The sequence below is a fragment of the Parasteatoda tepidariorum genome, chromosome 8, assembly GCF_982258835.1.
Source record: "Parasteatoda tepidariorum strain Cologne lab strain chromosome 8, Ptep-v5.0, whole genome shotgun sequence".
Lineage (NCBI taxonomy): Eukaryota > Metazoa > Arthropoda > Arachnida > Araneae > Theridiidae > Parasteatoda > Parasteatoda tepidariorum.
This window is the reverse complement of record NC_141762.1, coordinates 23477215-23496964: the sequence shown is the minus strand read 5'-3', so window position 1 is coordinate 23496964 and position 19750 is coordinate 23477215. Positions and strand designations below refer to the sequence as shown.

The following is a 19750-nucleotide window of genomic DNA, read 5'->3' as shown; positions in this document are numbered from 1 at the left end:
AAATTCACATATATGCCAAAATATACCTTGGAAATGGAAGCTAATAATATTTCCAAATAGTTTCGTAACTAAACAGTTTCCAAAACAAAGTCTTTTTTTCTTGTTAACATTTATAATCAGCTTCTTCTTATAAAAAGTCTTATTTATTTTAACCTTTAATTTGATTTAAACCTAAATATGTCATGATACATTTATTTTTATCTAAGGTGAAAAAAATGAACTTCTGAGCCCCTTTTAAGCAAAAGCAATTTTATTACGTCAAAAGGATTAAGGCTTACATCACAAAAATTTTACAACAAAACAACTTTGTACATTCTTGGTCTTGGCATTGTAATGATGGTAATGGCAGGCTGACTTCAAATTTAATGATGTTGATTGGATCATAAATGAAGAAATCACAGGTTTGTTTTCTAACAAAATAAGTCTCACGGAGTGATTGCAGAATTCTCATTACTTTGGGTAGAATCGGAAAAGAATACTTCAGCTTTAAATATTTCAGGTGGCTCATATTTTATGTTCTTCTTTGGTTCATTGGTTTTTTTCTGAAAGGAAAATATAATTTTTAAAAAAAATGACACAAACAGTAAAATATTATTGCATGCCAAATAATTTTTTTTCTCCTTTAATAGCAAGAAGTTATAATGATAATGCAATCATTGAAGAACCCAAAGCGCTACAACTGGTGAGTTGGACTTTACCATTTTGCTGCTATCTGGACTTAAAAAATAACATTTTCTGTAATGTTATTTAATTAATGAAATTAGGCCTATTTTTAGACCTTACATACATATATTCGAATTCAGATATTTCTATAGGGACATTCCACGTTAGCTGAACTAGTGGTTTTTTGCTCCTCACTCATTTTAATAAAATTTGTTGTACAATTTCTTAAAAAACTTGTTAATTGAGGATCTAAAAAAACAGTTGCAGATTTAGTTGAAAAGCTTCTGTGTTTTTATTTAAATATTTCTTCATATATATTTTAAAAAATAATAATAATCAAATGGCAAGTTTTAAGGGGGAGGGGAATCTGTAATTTAATATTATAATGCTCGTAAAAACTATAAGAGTGAAAAATAATGCTAAGTAAAATTCTAATGGTTTGATAACTTTTTCACAAATAAAATATCACACCTATCCTATGATATATAAATCTAGACATTAATATTTTTGCTTCAGAAGTTTAAATAAAATTTAGAGTTAAAATGTTTTTCAGTTTTAAGTTAAACTCATATTGTATTTGTCTTAAATATAAAAGAATCTCATTTTACAAATCATGCTTACCATATATTCATGTAGTTAAGGAATTACACATGTCACTCACATTAAATCAATCATACCATATAACCTATTACTGCTGCAGTTTTTAGCATCTAGCTACACTTAAACTGAAATTTAAAAATTGGTTCACTTGGCATAGCATAATAGAGACACATAAGTGTGTGAACACTTTTGAGTATACTTTAAGTATATTAAAAATTTATTCATGTAAGAGCCTAGTAATTGGTTTAATTCTTATGTGTCCTCTTTCATGAAGTACAAAATGTACAATGTGCAAAATAACTTTCAATCTAATGATCGGATTTTCATGTTTTAGGACTTTATCTTAATGGTTTGAGGGGGTGACTTCAAATATGCTGATTAATAAGTGCAGAGGATATTTTAAGTTATGAAATCAGACACAAAAATGTCAGATAATTAAAATTTAATTTCTCAGGAACTATTCAACCGAATTATGATGCAAAAATTTTTACACCTTACAATTCTAAATTTTTTTGACCATTATTGAAAAAATAATAATAAATATTTACTAAAACATCTTTGGGTAAACAAATTTTCTCAACTATGTAAAAACCAAGGTTTACAAAAATTATAATTCTGAAATGTTAAATTACAATTTTTTTATTTAATGTAAAAAATAAATAAATAATAAAATATGGTTTAGAAATCATTTAAAGCAAGTTTTTTTGTTTGTCCAAATAAATTGCAATCTTGTGCTCTGTTTTTTTATTTTTTATAGATGATTTCGAAACCATATCAATTATGCATTTCAGAATTCCTCACATTGTATCTTTTTCTTAAGTGTTTAAAGAGATTTGTATCTAGAACATAATATTAAGTTGCATATTTGAATAAAAAAATTTGGAAAGAGTCTAAAGACAATATGATTGAACCAACCAGAAGCCAAAATACCTTGAATATATTTTTGAAACCAAATACCTCAATTATATTTTTACCATTCATTCAAAAGAAAAAAAATTACATTGTAGCTTGGCCTATGATATATTTAAGTCTTAGAAATTTTACATTGAAATAATTAATCAAATCACTTACTGAAAACAAAGGTTTTTGTAGAGTATTAAATAGCTTTTTTACAGAACTACTCTCTAATTGCTCTTCTGCAACATTTACTTTCTCCTCCAAAACATCCAGATTCTGCTTAACAACTTTGAGCATTTCCTAGAAAATTGTATTTCTTATAAATTATTAAAATAGATTTAGGAAATATTTTCTTGAATGTCTAACAATATCATATTAATATTTTTATAAGCATTTTTATATAACCGCCGTTGAACAGCCGGCCCAATTTAGGGTTTATGGCTACTAATGTTCAACTCTGTGGTCTTGTTCTACCTACCACTGAGAATATTGGTTGGTGAGAGCCGGGTGTGGAATTCGAATCAACCAGCTATCGATGGGATCGAACCCAGGTCACCTCATTGGGTAGCGAACACTCTATCCCCTAAGCCACCACGCTCTTTTATAAGCATTGTAATAATACAGTCGAACTCGTTTATAACGAGCTCGGATTTAACGAGAACTCGGATTTACTGAGGGAAACGAGAATATTTGGTTGAATCAATGTTAAGTCTATGGAACAGAAGTCGCTTTTAACGAGCAAGACTCGGTTTTAGCGAGCAATATTTTTCTGTCTTGCAATCTTTTTTTTTAAATGATAAGAAATAAGCGCGAAATAAAAAAAAAACCTCGAACTGAAACTTCAAAGTAAGCTAACAAACTACTATTTTAAATATGTAGATTAATGAAAAAAATAAATGTTTTGGTAAGAATCTTTTCCTTTATTTTTCTTTCCGTTTATTGCTTCTTTTCTTTAAGACTGTAGAGCAACTAGAAATTTTTTGCTGCTTGAGGGGGGGGATAATTGTTATTAAATTAAGAAAAGTATTTAATTAAAGTAAGTACGTATTAATTAAATTTTATGTAAACTTAATAATTTGACCCCCCCCCCCTCTTCTGGTTGCACGCCTGCCTTAAGGACCCGTTTATTACGAGCACTCGGATTTAACGAGTGCATGTTACGGTCCCTTTGTGCTCGTTATAAACGAGTTCGACTGTAGTAATAAGCATTAATATTGAAAATTCTGAAAATATGCGAAATGTAAAGAAAGATTTTTATTTCTGTACGCAACAAGCACTTTATTATAGTCCTTTATTGTATTCTTATTAACCAATAATACCTAAATGAAACAGTTAAGGCAAGAATAAAATCTTTTCTGTATCCATCACATCTATATATGCACACAGTGAAATCTTGGTTAAGTGGACTTTTTCTGGAATTGTCCAGTTATGGGAAGAGTACACTAACAGGAAAGGCTAACACCATAAATTGTTTTTAGCATAGTTGCAATGATATATAAATAGTTAAATAATCTCTAATAACCATCAACTTAATAAAATCATAGTATAAAAAGAATAGATCAAGATATTCTATCTATATATTTGCATATTTTTGTTTTATATTTATCCAATTGAAAAGAAAGATGTGATCGAAGTTTGTTTTAACCAGCTTAAGATATATTCATGACATATTTTTAAATCATTTAGCATATTTTTACCAATTTCATCATTTTTGGATAAATGAAAAAATTGTCTTGGTTCCTCAATACAAACTTGAGCATATTATAAAATTTTCACTTTTGGTACTTTTTCAGGCAACATCAATTAAGTATCAGTTTCTTCATTATCATTGACAATATTATTGACTTCATTATTTGCGATTAAATTGTCCATATTTTAAATATTCTTTTGGCATTCGATATTTTCCAGGTCTGCTATTAAAACTCGTAATAAGAACATTTTATATTAATATTTCCTGCTTAATTGCATCCATACCAAAGTAGCAATTATATTACATTAGTCAAAAACAAGTTTACTTTTGCGGAAAGAAATGAAAAACTGAAATATTCTTATCACTGATTTATTATCCTTTCCACATAGGTATCGGGCCTGATTTTCATCCATGTTTACAAAATAATTACGAGGGCGTTTCGAAAAGTAAAGATACAATGGATCGCATTCCTTAAAAAAAAACATTTATTTATAAAACGTCAGTTACATCTTATTAACTTGATTGTTTATTATTTTTCGACATAATCACCCCCGTTATCCAAACATTTGTTAAGTCGGTGCACAAGCATTTGTATCCCACAGTCATAGAAGGTTGCCGCCTGTTGTCGGAACCACATTTCAACTTCATCTTTGATCTCATCATCGTCGTGGAATGATTTTCCACCAAGATGTGACTTCAGGTAAAGGAATAAATGGAAGTCGCTGGGCGCAAGGTCCGGGCTGTATGGTGGATGGTCCAATACTTGCCATTTGAATTGTTTGAGTTGTGCTTTGGTTACGAGCGCTGTGTGAGGCCGAGCGTTGTCATGAAGCAAGCGGACTCCATTTGTCAGCATTCCCCTGCGTTTGTTTTGAATTGCCCTTCGAAGACGTTTCAAAGTCTGGCAATATGCAGCTGCATTAATTGTCGTTCCGGGAGGCATAAATTCCAATAGAAGAATGCCTTGTCTGTCCCAAAAAACAGAAGCCATGATTTTTTTCGCTGAAATCGAAGTTTTGAATTTCTTGGCTTTGGGTGAATTCGAATGGCGCCATTGCATTGATTGTTGCTTGGATTCAGGTTTATGGTGATAAACCCACGTCTCGTCACCTGTCACAATGTGATCAAGGAACTCATCACCTGCTTCTGCATAGCGTGTGAGGAAGTCGAGTGCAAAGCCCATCCTTTTCTTTTTGTGTTCTTCTGTTAACATTTTTGGAACCCAGCGCGCACACAATTTCCTGTACCCTAACTTGACAGTCACAACTTCATAAAGAGTTGTCATTGAAACTTCCGGTATGATCTGACTCAATTCTTTCAATTTGAGACGTCTATTCGCACGAATTGCTTCCTCCGTTCTCTGAAGAAGGGCGTCACAGATCACAGATGGCCGACCTGTTCTTTGTTCGTCATGAATATCGGTCCTACCTTTAGAGAAATGACGACACCACTTCGTTACATTTTGTCTATTCTTAACGTTCCCATAAACAGAAACAATTTCTTTATGAATATTCGCTGGTCTCTGACCTTTTGCATGGAGAAAACGTATGACGGAGCGCACTTCACATTTGGCGGGATTCTGATTCACCGCAGCCATTTTAAACACGACCTACTCCAACCAGAATCAACGTTGAAATGCCGAACGACCGCGAGGAGAAGGCTAACGGTTCAAGGTTAAAACCTGTGTTGCCAACTTGCTCGCCAAAACTTTTCTTTTCCTCTGGCGTACGGTGTATCTTTACTTTTCGAAACACCCTCGTATGTTGATAACACTTTCTCCTGCCAAGCACATCAAATTTGGAAACAGAACCGTCAGAATTTCAGTAATCTATGTCCTATCATCGCTTGAAAGGAAATGTGGCAATACTTCCTTGAATATAAACCTCACAAGATACATAGGGGGAAAAAAGATTGTGACAGTACCTATCTGCAAGGTATCATGCCTGATGGAGTCATTGTATTCTTAATTGATCATAATTTATATGAACAACTGGATAACTAGATTTGTTATCATGTTATTTGTTGTATAGTTATCGAATTGATTAGAAGAAGAGCAGCAGACTGTTGGGTGAATCCATCTCTGCTAGAGGGGAAAGCCTATCTAGTCTTTCAAAACAAAACTATTTTACTAACCAATCTCAACTTGAAAGGGGGTAGTTAAAAATTAAAGTGCTATAAAATTAGGGTTTCATTAAAAGTGACTTAAAATTGGGGTTTAATTATCAAATGAAAATGAATGTAATAATTATTAAATCACTGGCCATATTACAACTTAATTATTATCAACAGTTGACTTCATTATTTATTACATAATAGGAAGAAGAACTGAGAACATTTAATGCCTCATTTTAAATTGTGAAGTCTCGTCACCTTTGTCTTCTAGTTTAAAAAATCAAAAGATGTCGCTGTCCAAAATATTCACATGCGCAAAAGCATTTTCTCTCGTTTTTTCTTGCAATGATAAAGGAAGGTGACAGAAGAGTGATTGATTCTTTAGTAGTGAAATAGCTTAACAAAATTGCAAGTTATGGAAAAAGCAAAAATCTGACATGCTTTTAAAAACAGTGGAAAGAGGAACATTAGTTTTTTCCTGTTCGAAATAGCTTTTTTTAAGAGATTGAAAATTGTTTGAAGTGATTGAAAATAACATTTTAGCGTCAATGACTGCCTGTGTTTGTTTACGAGAGTGACCGCCTTACGAAGAGGGTATATAATGGTTAATTCGTAAAAGATGTTTGAAGTCTTTCTTTCTTCACATTTCTATGACACAAAACAAAAGATTTCTTAAGAAACTTTAACCAAAGTAAGTAAACCAGCATTTTACCGAAATCAGTAAAAAACTTTAACCAAAGTCAGCAAACCAAAGAACTTTAGTTAAATAATTTTGGTAGATTTTTGTCATTATTTACATGTCCATTTAATACATGTAAGTATTAATCTATGTTTTCTAAGGTTTCAAGTGCAAATTTTTGACAAATACAATTTAACTCTTATTGACATGCATTTTCTAACAGACTGTCAAAAGATAAAATAATTTTTTCAAATATACTAATTTAACTACAATTCATAACACCATAAGTTCGGGTTGAAAAAATTTTGAAATTAGATAAGTATAACTACAGCTAAAAAATTTTTATGGTTTAGAAAATGTACTGCGGTTTAAGAAGGCCTAATTTACAAATAAATAAAGTGTTTGCTTAAAAAGTATTTAACTTTGTTTTTATTGTCCTTAACATCCAGATTATAAATAAATTAGTAATAGCATCATTTTACTTGTAAATTGCATAATGTAAAGTTATACAAAATTTTTTGTAATAAATAACTTATGTAAATTAGGTGATGAGCTAATGACGTGTTGAAGAATGGATTTAGGAGGGAAAAAATGTATATTATTACCTCTAACCTATCAATTTTATGGAAAGTAGTCTCCATCTCTTCATATTTTTTATAAATTTCTGGCAGAGTTTGATTGAGGCATAATGCATTATCTCCTCTAACCTTAAATGAACAAAACTCACAAGTTAATCGCATAAAAAGAACAAGGTTCACAGTAAAAATACAAAAAAATATGAAAGTTAATGTACAAAAATCATGCTTTTCAGTAGCAAAGCACTAGAAATTTTGTACCTGTTAAATGTTTAGTCACAGTTTTCTCAGATACTTAATATTCAGTTTTTAAACATCACACAATTAAATACGTTTAGTGTGCTAAAAGCGCATATTTTTTTTCAATAAACTAAACTCAGTGGCGCGAGAGCCCATGAAGGGCCAAGGCCTACTGTGCCCATCTCAGTTTTCTTGGGCTCTGGGGTGCAGGAGCAGATGTTCCGGCCAGGTGGTCAGCCGAACACGGAACTTCCCAGTGTTTAGTTCCCAAGCATGCTTGGTACTCATTTATCGACCCACTGAAGGGATGAAAGGCTGAATCAACCTTGCCCGGTCCGAGGATCGAGCCGGGGACCTGTGGCACGACAGCGCGAAGCGCTACCGCTCAGCCACCGGCTGTCAACATGCTACGCATAAAAAATAATTTTATTTCTTTTCAAATGTATATCTGATACAATGAATAGAAGAAATTTCTAATTCAGCAGGATGGAAACATTTACTCAATGTTAACTCCCCCCCCCAAAAAAAATATGTTTTTACTAGCATTTTTTTAAAAATATAAGCTACTGGTGACACATTAACTCATGCCCAAACATTGTTGACTAATGACAAATTAATTTTCCAATAAATTCAATCAATATTTAGAATATTTTACTTTGCTTCCATATTCACTTACAAAAATACATAATAGCCAGTGAAATGACAGTTTCTGTGAAAAATTTTCAGTCAACAAACCATTAAGAGTTATTAGAGCAAGTAATGTATGAAGTTAGACAAGAAAAATGCAGTTTCATTAGAACAGGTGCTAAAAAATCTAATTTTGTAGCTGCCTTTGTGCACTTCAATTAAATTTTGATACTGATATAAACTGCACTTTAAGTACTGATATAAACTGCATATGATAAGAACGGTCTATGATTGCTCTTAAAAATATTTTGTTTTACAAAATTTCATTGCTTAATTTCAAAATACTAAATTACAAATACCACATGCACAGGTTAAAAATTGCACAAAATATAATAATAAAAAAAGATTACCATATCAACAAGTGATGTAAACTCATCTAAACGAGTAAGTATGTCTTCCACTTCATCATCCAATACAGCTTTCTAAAAAGTTTTTTATTTTAGTAAAAAAATAGCAATTATACAGTATAAGATGCATTACACTTATTTCAGCATAATATATACAGCTTCAGTTAAAACACATAAAAGGAAAATTTCTCTGATAAAATGCTGAAAATGCCGAAACTTTATGGACTTTTTTCTAATAATGAGTAGAAGTACAGTGCCAAATGCAATTCAAATCTTTTGTTTAAGAAAGATTTCTACCGGTGCCAAAAATTATTCAATTTTGGTGACTGCAAACAGTAACATGAGAAAAAATATAAAAAACATTACAGAAGGGGACCACTTTGAAGTATCAAGTTTATAGGCAGCCCCCCAGGCAAACAACTAAGCATTTTTATTTTAAATATTTGCAAGTTAAAAAATCATTTGCCGTCTGACAAAGGTAGTTGGTGGAAAGCCACACAGATATAGAAAAATATCTCCTTTGTTAAAATTGCATTCGGTTTAAAATTCTCATCATTAGAACCACTTTAAAGATCAGTTTTTCCCTTTTAATTGAAATTCATAGCATAATTTAATGCTTTTTAAAGGCTTGTTAAATGGTCCTTTGAAATTTATTTGCTTATATGGAATGGGGAAGGGTAAGACTGTGAATTCTTGGAGTCGTGAACTGATATTTACGTGAAAAATTTAAACCACTTAAAATTATTCCAAGAAAAGAGCAGGAAACTAAAATTTAAAAATAATCAGTATGTATAGCAAAGAATATTAGTTTAAATTTAAACGCGTAAAATTAAATATACTACAAAAAATTTGAAAGTTTCCCTTCATATTTACTCAATTAAAAAATATTGTTTTCTTATCTTACTTTTATATGAAATATTAAAACCTATTTAACCTATTGAAATGTTTTATTTTAAATGAATTATACTCCTATTTTCATAAATAAGTATAAATATGTACTCTTACATCTAAATAAATTATGTGTACTTATTCTTTTTAGTTTACATAATCCATTTTTAAAAAAAGAAAATTAATTCACTGTTTAGATAACAATTAACTCTAGAAAAGTTAATTCAACTCAATAATTTAAATTAAGAATTTGGAATAAATTAATTAATTAATTACTTTGTTAGGATTGTTTTCAACTGGTTAAATTTTCCCAGCAATTTAAAATTTTACCATTATTTTATTCAAAAAATATCGTTTATATAAAAATGCACCTTCATATAAATATTTTATCACAATTTTCAGTTTTAAATACAGAAGAAAAAGCTTTCAAGTTGTTTAACAATTAATCCTTTTCTTCCTTCCTCAATAACCATTAGCAGTGATATTTGACTTGGGTGGTCTTACAATCAGCCCACTATAGTATGCAACGTCTGAAAGGACATAGGAAACTAAAACCAGTACTAAGAAAAACATTGAAGTGAAACTTATATTTACTGTACCTGTTAAGTTTTAATACTAATTATACAGTTTAGAAACAGTAGATAAAATTAAAGCAAACAAGTAAAAAATATTCATAAAGAAAAACAGCTTAAACTATTATTTGTAGATGGTAAAATTAAAGTTCAAGAAGTAAAAAACGATAAATTATGCACTTGAAGTTTATAATGTTAGAACCTAAAAAGCTCTACGCGTTATTAAACTTCATAGAATATTTGATGTCTGTTTTTAAATACTGCAACTCTGTAAAAAAAAAAAAAAAAAAAAAAATTAATGAATAAGGTGAAAATACACTAAAATGTAAAATTTAATTAACAAGCATTCACAGTTGGTAAGGTAACTACCATGAGAAAACAAAAGAAAATTTTCTTAAAAGCTAATTTTATTACTTATATTCCTTAAACGAATAAGAGATTTTTAAAAGCAAGAGATACTTACTTCAGATGCTGCATTTACTTGGAGGTACTTAGAATAATCTTCAGTAAGTTGAGTAACAAGAGAACTTATTTTTGGTTTTTCACATGAGTTTTCTTCATCAACAGATTTAATTTCTACAGGTGCCGAAATTTCGTCTGCCATGTTTACAAAAATGTCATGTCTTATTTTTGATGCCATATATAAAAATGGAAGACGCTAAATATATCATTATTTTGTAACTTCAGTAATTCAAAATTTTAATGCATTATTTCATTAAAAACTAATTTATATTTTTATTTTTCAACTCTTAATCATGCTTAATTATTAAAAAAAGAAAAGTCAAATTAATAATTTGACCTACAAAAATTTCGTATATGCAATTGGCATCAAATTTGATTTCAAAAGAGAAACTTGCGTGTACAAAAATAAATCTAAACTTTTGTTGAACTTTTGTAGATCGTTTTAATTTGTTTATGATTTTATAATTTATCGTTAAATTTTTTAACAATAATATTTATGTGAATATTCTAGGAATCGAAAGCTTTTTAGTGAAAATTGTGTTCTTTCAATTTAACTCAAAATATTATTATTTACTTGCAATTTTAGTTATGTATTTCATAGCATAGAATATGTTTTTTATTAATTATGAACTTTAATTTTATTTGTTTTGCTTGTTTTATAATTTGCGTAAAGCACTTTTAAGTTCTAATTATTGTGTTGATTTAAATTTACTATCCTAAGTAAACAAAAAAAATTTATTCTCTTATATAACAGGAATTCTGTATATTTACTTATCAATGATATTTGTGAATACAATTTAATTTTGTTTAATTCTATATTTTTTGTTCTTTTATTTGCTTTGTGTTTGCATGTCATTTTGTATTTCAAGTTTCCTCATAATTAAGCTGATGACTAATTATTGTATGAATTTTTTGAACATTAAAAGTTTTAAATAAAATCCATCAAGTTATAGATGTATGCATATAAAAACTGATTTATCTTTTCTATTTTTTTAATTACCTCATAAAGTAAGTAGTCATTATTTTAGCTTATTTTTTAATTCAAATTACTATTATTTTGTTTCATTTACTTTTGTACTACCAGTTATGGAGAATTGTTGTCACAATTCGCAAAGTAATTACTCTTCTAATAAACAGTTTCTGAGCTTTCAAGTTGTTTATTTATTTATTTTTGATAAGTAAGCAACTATAATTGATTGTTCTACCCATTATTTCCATTATTATGCTTCAATGTATCTTAGCAGTGAAAAAAATATTAGTAATCTCACTAATTGTGAAGACTTCTCTTTCATTTTTATTAATTATTGTGCCTGATTACTTTCTTTTAAATTCTAAGAGATTTAAAATCTTAGTATATAAATTTATGCCTGTTTTATTTGCTATATAACTTTATTTGCCTACTTTGTAAACTTGTTGTAATTATGCATTTTTCAATTGTACATTTTCCAAGACATTTTTTTTATTATCATTGCATTTTGAATTATCTACTTAACTTGTGTATTTTAATTTTATTTGTAATATTTTCCTTACTTGCATGCAAATTTATTATTAATTTTTTCTTATAGTTTTATCTTTATAGTTATAATTTTAGCTAGAAAATTACGCTGCTAATTTTATTTATCTATATTTATATTTTATTTATATTATTATATTTTCTTTGATGCATATTTGATCTAGTATGCAGCTATTTTTTTCCCTTTATTTTGTAATTTTTTTAAAATTTTATTTCTCTGACACATTTTTTAGTAACTCTGATTTTTTTTTTCTTTTCTTTTTAGGTGATGTTATTCAGCATTTAATATTAAACTCACAAAGATTTTTAAAATCCAGATCTCCATTAACCCTCAAACAATCAAAAGATGAAGATTTGTATAACTGTAATACGGATGATTACAGATTAAACAGTCCTGACAAGCAACTAGTTTGTCAAATATGTGGCCGTTGGTGCAGTTCTAAAAGTAGTTTACTGACTCACTTAAGAGTGCACACCGGAGAAAAGCCCTTTGCGTGTGATCTATGCGGAAAGAGATTTACGCAGAAAGCAACCCTCCAAAGGCATCGTCATTTACATACTGGTGAGAAGCATTTTAAATGTGATCATTGTGGTAAACGGTTTTATCGTAAAGATAAGTTGTATGAGCATTCTAATGTTCATCGCCAAAATCGTGTGGCAATTCCCATTTCTAACGAAATATATCCTTGACAATTATATTTACAAAATTATTATAAAAAATTTTTCTTAGCATAATTTATTAAGTTATGCAGTCTGATTATTTATTTTATTTATAAAATTCTATTGTGATTTAGTGTAGTTTTTTCATGAAAAAGTGTGGAAAAGAAAAGTAATCAGAAGAATGAAAGATTTAAAATTACTAATTTATTTACCTAATTTGTGCAATTTTTTATTAAGAAAATTAATTAATGCCTTTTTTTTTTTACCAGCAATATCAAAACCAAAATCAGAAACCTTAAAATACTAATTTGATTTGTGCATTTGTTTATTAACTGTAAAATTTAAACTGTTTTTTATTGCTTATTTTCTGGCTACAAAAAATGTCTTACTACAACGTAAGTGTAAAGTAAATCATTTCTATCATTCATTGTGAATTGATTGAGGTCTTTGATTCCATTTCCAGTTCTATTTATTTTCAAAAATATAATATGATATACAAAATTTTTTTATATAAACTTATGTTATAATGTTAAAAATATTATTACTTATGTTATATAAATTTGTTTACTTAAAAATTATATAATTTTATGACATTATTGACTTTATTTATGTCGATTTTTATGAGAAACTGAAGAATAAATTATAAGTCACTTTTTTCTTTCTGCAAATACTAAAAAAAGGTAGTACACTTAACTTTTTTCAATTTTTAAAATTGATGCTATGATGAAAGCAATGACTGCTAGTTATGTAATCAAAAAGATCATATTTTGTAAAGTTATGTATTTTAATTTTATTGAATTATCTGATTGATCCGTTACCGCAAATTATTGCTGCAGCCGTCCGATTTTTGATATAGTAAATGTCAGCTATAGTCATCCTGTGCATTATATTAATAAAAAGGGGCATTAACATTTACAAGTGGTGGACCGAAACAAATTCATTATCATTGATATCCACAGGTTTTATATGACAACTTACTAGTTCACTAGTTGAACTTTGCAGTTGTAAAAAAAGATGGGTAAAGTATAAAATATAATTATATTTTTGATTTGGAATCAAATTTTTTATAGTATTCTTGATAACCCAAATGGGTAGTATGTGTTGTTTTTTGGAAGCCTATCAAATTTTTATAATGAAATTAAATAATTGATGATAAAGTATGCCTATTTACTAAATTTAAAAAAAAAAATGCTGTTTTGCTAATTTTTTTGATGAAAATCTGTTTTAAGTGCTTTTGAAAACCATTCACCATGCAGTGCAATATTTAAATTCTTTATATTTTATGTGGTTGAACAGTTAATTAATATTGAGTTAATGTTTTGTGAAAATTATTTGTTAGCAAGATTTGAATTGTTTAGGATACTATATTTATTCTTGTTGAAAATATTAAAGATTATTTTGTTATATCTTATGGGGCGATTTTTTAATGCATGAAAAAAATTTACTTCTTTAAAAATACTGAATTTTTGTTGCAATTAGTGAAGTTTTGTGTATGCTTATTAAATAATGTTATATTTATGTTAAAAATTTTCTTAAAATATGCAAATTATAAACCAGTTTTGACAGAATTTATAAATATTGTTTTGTGGATAGAAAAAAGGGCCTGGGTTGGTGCGTTAGGTTACCATAGAAAAAAAATTTATGAATTCATTAAAGTTGTTTCTAATGGAAATTTATTTTTTGTTGGAAAAATTTGTATTTGTCAACTGTTAAGTATTATGAAATAATTTGCATATTATTAGAATTGAAACACGTTTTTCAGACCTATAATATTAAAAAATTTTATATTCTGTATGCCTTTCTTTTTTAAAATTGCAGCATGTTGTGTAGCAAGAAATATGAAATTAGCACTAATACGTTTTACTGTGCCCAGGATCGCTAAAATCTTAAGCATGTCCTTGACAGAAAAACATAATATATTGTTGAATTATTATTAGTAATACTATAGTTTACAGTGAATCTATAAGTGAAAATGAAATTTTGAATTGAAGAGTATTTTACTTATTTTTTACTATAATAGTCTTTAATGAGCTTCCTCAAATCTTGTGACCATTTAACTTTTCTTTTTTTTAGATAATGCATTGATAAACAGATTGTTAAAGCTTTTTGCAAAAATATCAATTTAAGTAGATTCCCTTGTTAAACTAAAAAAGTTTTTACTTAAGAGCAATCTGATTATAAATTTTTAAAGCAAACATACATATTTTAAATAACAAAAGAAAGCTGTGATATAGTATGTTACACACAATTAAAAAATTAATGTGTTCATTTTCCTGTATATCCTTTGTCAGAATAACTAAATCATGACTTATCAACCATAACATGAACTTACTGTTATTTTTTATATTTAAAACTTAACTCACAGGCGCGACAGCCCATGGAGAGCCAAAGCCTTCTCCCCAGTTTCCTTGATTTTGTGGCTCTGGGTTGCAGGAGTAGATGCTTCAGTTGGGTGGTTGGCTAAACAAGGAACCTTCAGTGTTTAGTACCCAAGCATGCTTGGTACTCATTTTATCGACCCAAAGAATGAGAGTCTTAGTCAAACATGCCCAGTCCCAGGATAGACCTAGGCCATATTGAGTTTAAAAAACATTGTTTTAAATTTAATATCAATTTAACTTAAAATATTGTAAAATTATACTGAATAATAAACCACATTTACTCTTGACTGAAAATACTTACAATACATCCATGAAAATTAAAATAAAATATATTACTACTTATAAACTCAAAGGAATTGTGACCATTTCATAGGTAACAAGTGGTAACACAAAAGTTTTAAGCAAGTAAATCCAACCTCTTTATGTAAATCTGAATCTTTTCCAATTTTTGATCTTGTCTTGAAATCAAAATTACAAATTTAGGAAAAACAAATTAAATGTGATTTTTTCCCAAATCTTAATAAATCTCTGGAAATTTAATGCAAATGAAATTTTTAATGTGGCTGTTACCACATGGACAGAATGTTTCTGTCAGTTTGGTGAAACTTCCTTGTCATCTGGTGCTGTGATTTTTTTTATGTGCAATGACTTTATATCCTTCAAATTTATTTAAATATATCTCACTGATATACATTTATTAATATATTAATGTTTTCACAAATATATGAAGGTAAAGGGAAATCACAATTATATATGTAATTTTATCTGTATATAGAATCTAATTGCAAAAATATATTTATTGTTGTTTATTCAAATAGAAATCTTTACAACCAATGAATTAATAATGGGAATCGAAAGAAAAGTTGTAAGTGCTCCCCCCTTTTTTTTTGGTAAAAAAAAATTTAAAGTTTCAATTACAATGCAGTAAAACTGGCAAAGTGTTTGAAAATATCCTTTAGTTAATTACCGGCATTGAACAGCCTATCTGCATGGTTAATATACTTCTTTTCAAGTTCAACCATGCGACCCTTAAATAGTGTTGTAAAAAGGAGTTCTGTTGGAAATTTTAAGCGGCAGTAGAACTTCTGCTACACATATCAGGATAAATTCGCAGCTCCTCACATTTGCAATGCACAGCAAGAAAGTCCTTTCTAAGATCAGCAACTGATTCATGATCTATTTATTTTAGTGGTCAGTGTCCATCATTGAATATCTCAGAAACAAGCTCTCTAACCACTGTACCATTCCAGCTTACTAGCATTTCTAAACAAGTTGTTCTTACCAGAAAAATTGAATTTACAATTGGCACTTGCAGCTTTTTTTTTCTCCAGTATCTTGTAATACAACGTATAAAAATTTATATAATTTTTTTATATATTGCATTATTACTTAAAGCAAATAATTTTAATGTGTAATAGAAGTAGCCTTTTTGCATACTGCAGTTTACTCTACTTAAATATTGATATGGATAAATATGTTAAAAGTATACATTTATTATATCAATTAACATATTTTACTTAAAAAAAAAATTTTTTTTTCACAATAGCATAGCTGTCAACTTTACTGGATTTTGCCTGTTTTTCCTTGTTTACTGGTTCAATAAAAATTCTCCTATTTTCGTACATTTTAAAATTGAGTAAGTTTCCTAAAAAAAATCCCTATTGAAATAGCATTTTTGCACACATTATTGCTTGCTTGAATATTTAAATATGTATTACTAATACAAAGTGAAGCGAGTCTCATTTATAGAAATCAGTTTAAAACTTTTTTTTGTTCTAAAATGTTCAATTTATTTTTATTCAAAACTCCCTTTTTAAATTAGTTCATTTAATGTCAATCATTACTGAAAGTAATGCAGTTTTTCTATTTTGGTGACTATAAAAATCCCTATGTATAAAATATTTACATTATGCAGCAATTATCATGAACTTTATATTATTTCGTAAAATCTATGGGAATTTTTCCTGTTTAAGTTGGCAGCTATGCAATAATTTCAGAAATTATTTTTATAGAGGTTGTAAGTTGATTAGAAAAATTCGTGAAAAGCAATATTTAGTGATATGTGTTTTGGAATAAAATGTTTTTGTGTATTCATAATATATTTGTATATACTTACATGAATTAATATATATATATTTAAAAGTTAAAAGGATTTACGTACATATTTACAAAAGAAATAAAAACTATAATGGTTATGGTATATTGTTAAAATTTATATCTATTTAAATAAATCAATTGTATTTATTTGTTATTTGCATATTCATGAAATTTTTAATTACACTGTGAAGAATACACCTTTCGATTTTTTTTTCTTTCTTTCCTCACGTTAATAAGCTTCAAATAGTAGAAATTGTGTATTATGATTTTAAATGTTTAAATTTCAATCTATGAGACTCATCCAATCTGAAATTAGTTTAACATGTCTATTATCTTATGAGCAGATCTTGTATACTGGTGTTATATTATTTATTTAATAAGCAGGATTGGAAAAAATCATTGATTAAATGTTCAGCATTGTAATAATTAATACAATATATTAATAATTATAAACTCACTGATTAAGTAAAATTATGGTTTCTTCTCCAACTAAACATCTTGAAGTATTAAAAACTGGAATTTATCAGTTAGATATCCAATGAAGAGTAAATTAGATAAGTTTCTCTTGGTAGAGCAAGTCTTTCATCATAATTGATGTACACTAACTAAAGTTTTATTAGTACTTATATTTTAATAAAATGGGTATCAATGAGATATGTTTATAAACAGCTAATTTTATTTTAAAAGTAGTTAAATAGCATGCCATTATTCGCTTTTAGTTTTTTTCTTTAATTTCTTTTTTTTTTAAATATAAAAATTTACATACATCATTTCTTTTATTCTTCGGATGAAACCTTCAATACTAATGAAATCAAACTTTAAAAAATATTACAATTTAAAGATTTAAAAAATAGCTTTTTGTATAAAAATATTTTTGACTTAATGATTTATTTTAAGAAAATAAATTGGTTTAAATGAGAGATTTAAATCATGTCAACCCTGTTTGGAAGAGTTAATTTTCATCATAACCCAAAAATTGTGCGAGCAGTTGGACTTGCTGAGTATTGTTCAATAAGAAAGACTTCTTTGGAAAAAAAAAGCCTCTTTGCTGCCATATTGTTTCATATCACTTTGGGGTAAAATTTGTTCATTCTGTTCAATAGTTGTATTAAAGACCTTTTCCAGAATTTCTATGGTCTCCCTTAAATAAATTTCTAAACTATGCCCGTCTTTTTTGCAGTCAAAATGGTCTTAGAAAACCTGTGGGAAGATTAAAAAAAGGTTTTGTCTTATGGAACCTCTTGGAAAATTATAATAAAATTTTATAATATGTGGCAACATCTGAAACAATTTAAACATTCTATTACACATTCCAACGTTAAATAACCGTAGGTGGCTTTAATTTGTTATTGCAATATTACTGTTAAAAGTTTTTAAACCACTAGCATACTATAAAGAAGGTAGGCGTCTACAGCATTTCCAAAAGCTGTATGTTCAGTTAAATAGCAAACTTCAGTTTATATGCACATAAATTAAATAATGAAACATTTTTATTTTGTCCTACATATAACCAGGAAGAAATTTAGATTTTTAAAGAGACTGAAAATTTGATTTGCTAAACTAAACAATTTGAAATACTTAATACTAATAAAGAATTAAGTTTCGAAAATTTTTATTTAATTCATGTAAATGAGTTCAAGTTTAATTAGTCTATATTTTGTATTTAATTTTGGAGCACCAAATTGTCAATACTTAATTTCTCTGAAAATATTTTCTGCCTAAAAATATTTCATAATCTTTTCAGTAAGGCTGAATGAGGCTTTAACTTCTAAAATTTATAAAATGAAAAGTAAGGACTGTAGAGAATATTTCAAAGTGAAAAAAAATGATAAGATTATTTTTGAGGAGAAAAAAAAATACTCAAAAAATATTTTGATCAAAAATTTAATTCAAACTGTAGGTGAACTCAGAGCGAGATAATTTTTGAACCAGTGGTAAATTTAAGTGCAATTTGAAAATGTTTCCAAAAATGATACTAAAAAATTTATTGTTGTCCAAAACTTTTAGATGCCTGTATTTTCAATGCTGCTGGATTGGGAAATGTAGCTTTAACCTTCCGTTAGACACGCGCCCCTCACAGGTGCATCCCTACTGCACTTCCATCTCCTTTGCCGTCAATAGATTTTTCCGGGGGTCGAGCCTAATGTTATGTCCGTGTAAAACCGACCTTAGAACATGTCGATGGAGAGTTGGAGCCGCTCAAATCACCCCTCAGGTGCAGCGCGACCATTGACGCAAGTATTATGGATGTAATATTTTTATGAATTAAATATATATATTTTATCTTATTTTCTGTTCTACTCAACGTAGCAGGTATAAATGGCCAAGTTATATACACAGAAAATGTTTACGGAGTAAAACACCGCAGAACCTTCTTGCGTCAATTGGTTGAACATCTTATGATGGAGGAAGAGATCCGACGCGGGAGCAAGAAAAATTTATCTTCGGTACTTCGCTAAATAAGTTTTTTGATATTTATATCTCTAAAGAATCTTAAATTGGTAACAATTAACTATTTAAACTAGACTAAATTTCATTTGGCTTTCAAAAAATCAGAAACACCTCATAGGTGCAACGCGATTAACCATGTCGGAAACAAGTGCGCGACTAACGGAAGGTTAAAGAAACACAAGGTAGCATTTAAATTTAGATATGATTCTTTACTAGTAATTGAAACCTGGTGAAAT

The 19750-nt window shown here is 28.4% G+C and overlaps 1 protein-coding gene and 1 long non-coding RNA gene across 2 annotated transcripts; one reads left to right on the top strand and one right to left on the bottom strand.

Moving 5' to 3' along the window:
- Nucleotides 1-232: 232 nt before the first annotated feature.
- Blos4 (biogenesis of lysosome-related organelles complex 1 subunit 4) lies at nt 233-10599 on the bottom strand. The gene is made up of 5 exons (XM_043045298.3): nt 10414-10599; nt 8494-8565; nt 7247-7348; nt 2335-2460; nt 233-542 (listed from the first exon to the last, which is right to left on the bottom strand). Exons 1-5 carry the CDS (start codon nt 10588-10590, stop codon nt 426-428), a joined length of 594 nt encoding a protein of 197 aa, XP_042901232.2. The 5' UTR covers nt 10591-10599; the 3' UTR covers nt 233-425.
- Nucleotides 10600-10786: 187 nt separating this feature from the next.
- Nucleotides 10787-12848, top strand: LOC122269919 (uncharacterized). The gene is made up of 2 exons (XR_006225476.3): nt 10787-11420; nt 12191-12848. It is a non-coding gene; the product is annotated as an uncharacterized LOC122269919 (long non-coding RNA).
- The last annotated feature ends 6902 nt before the right edge of the window (nt 12849-19750 follow it).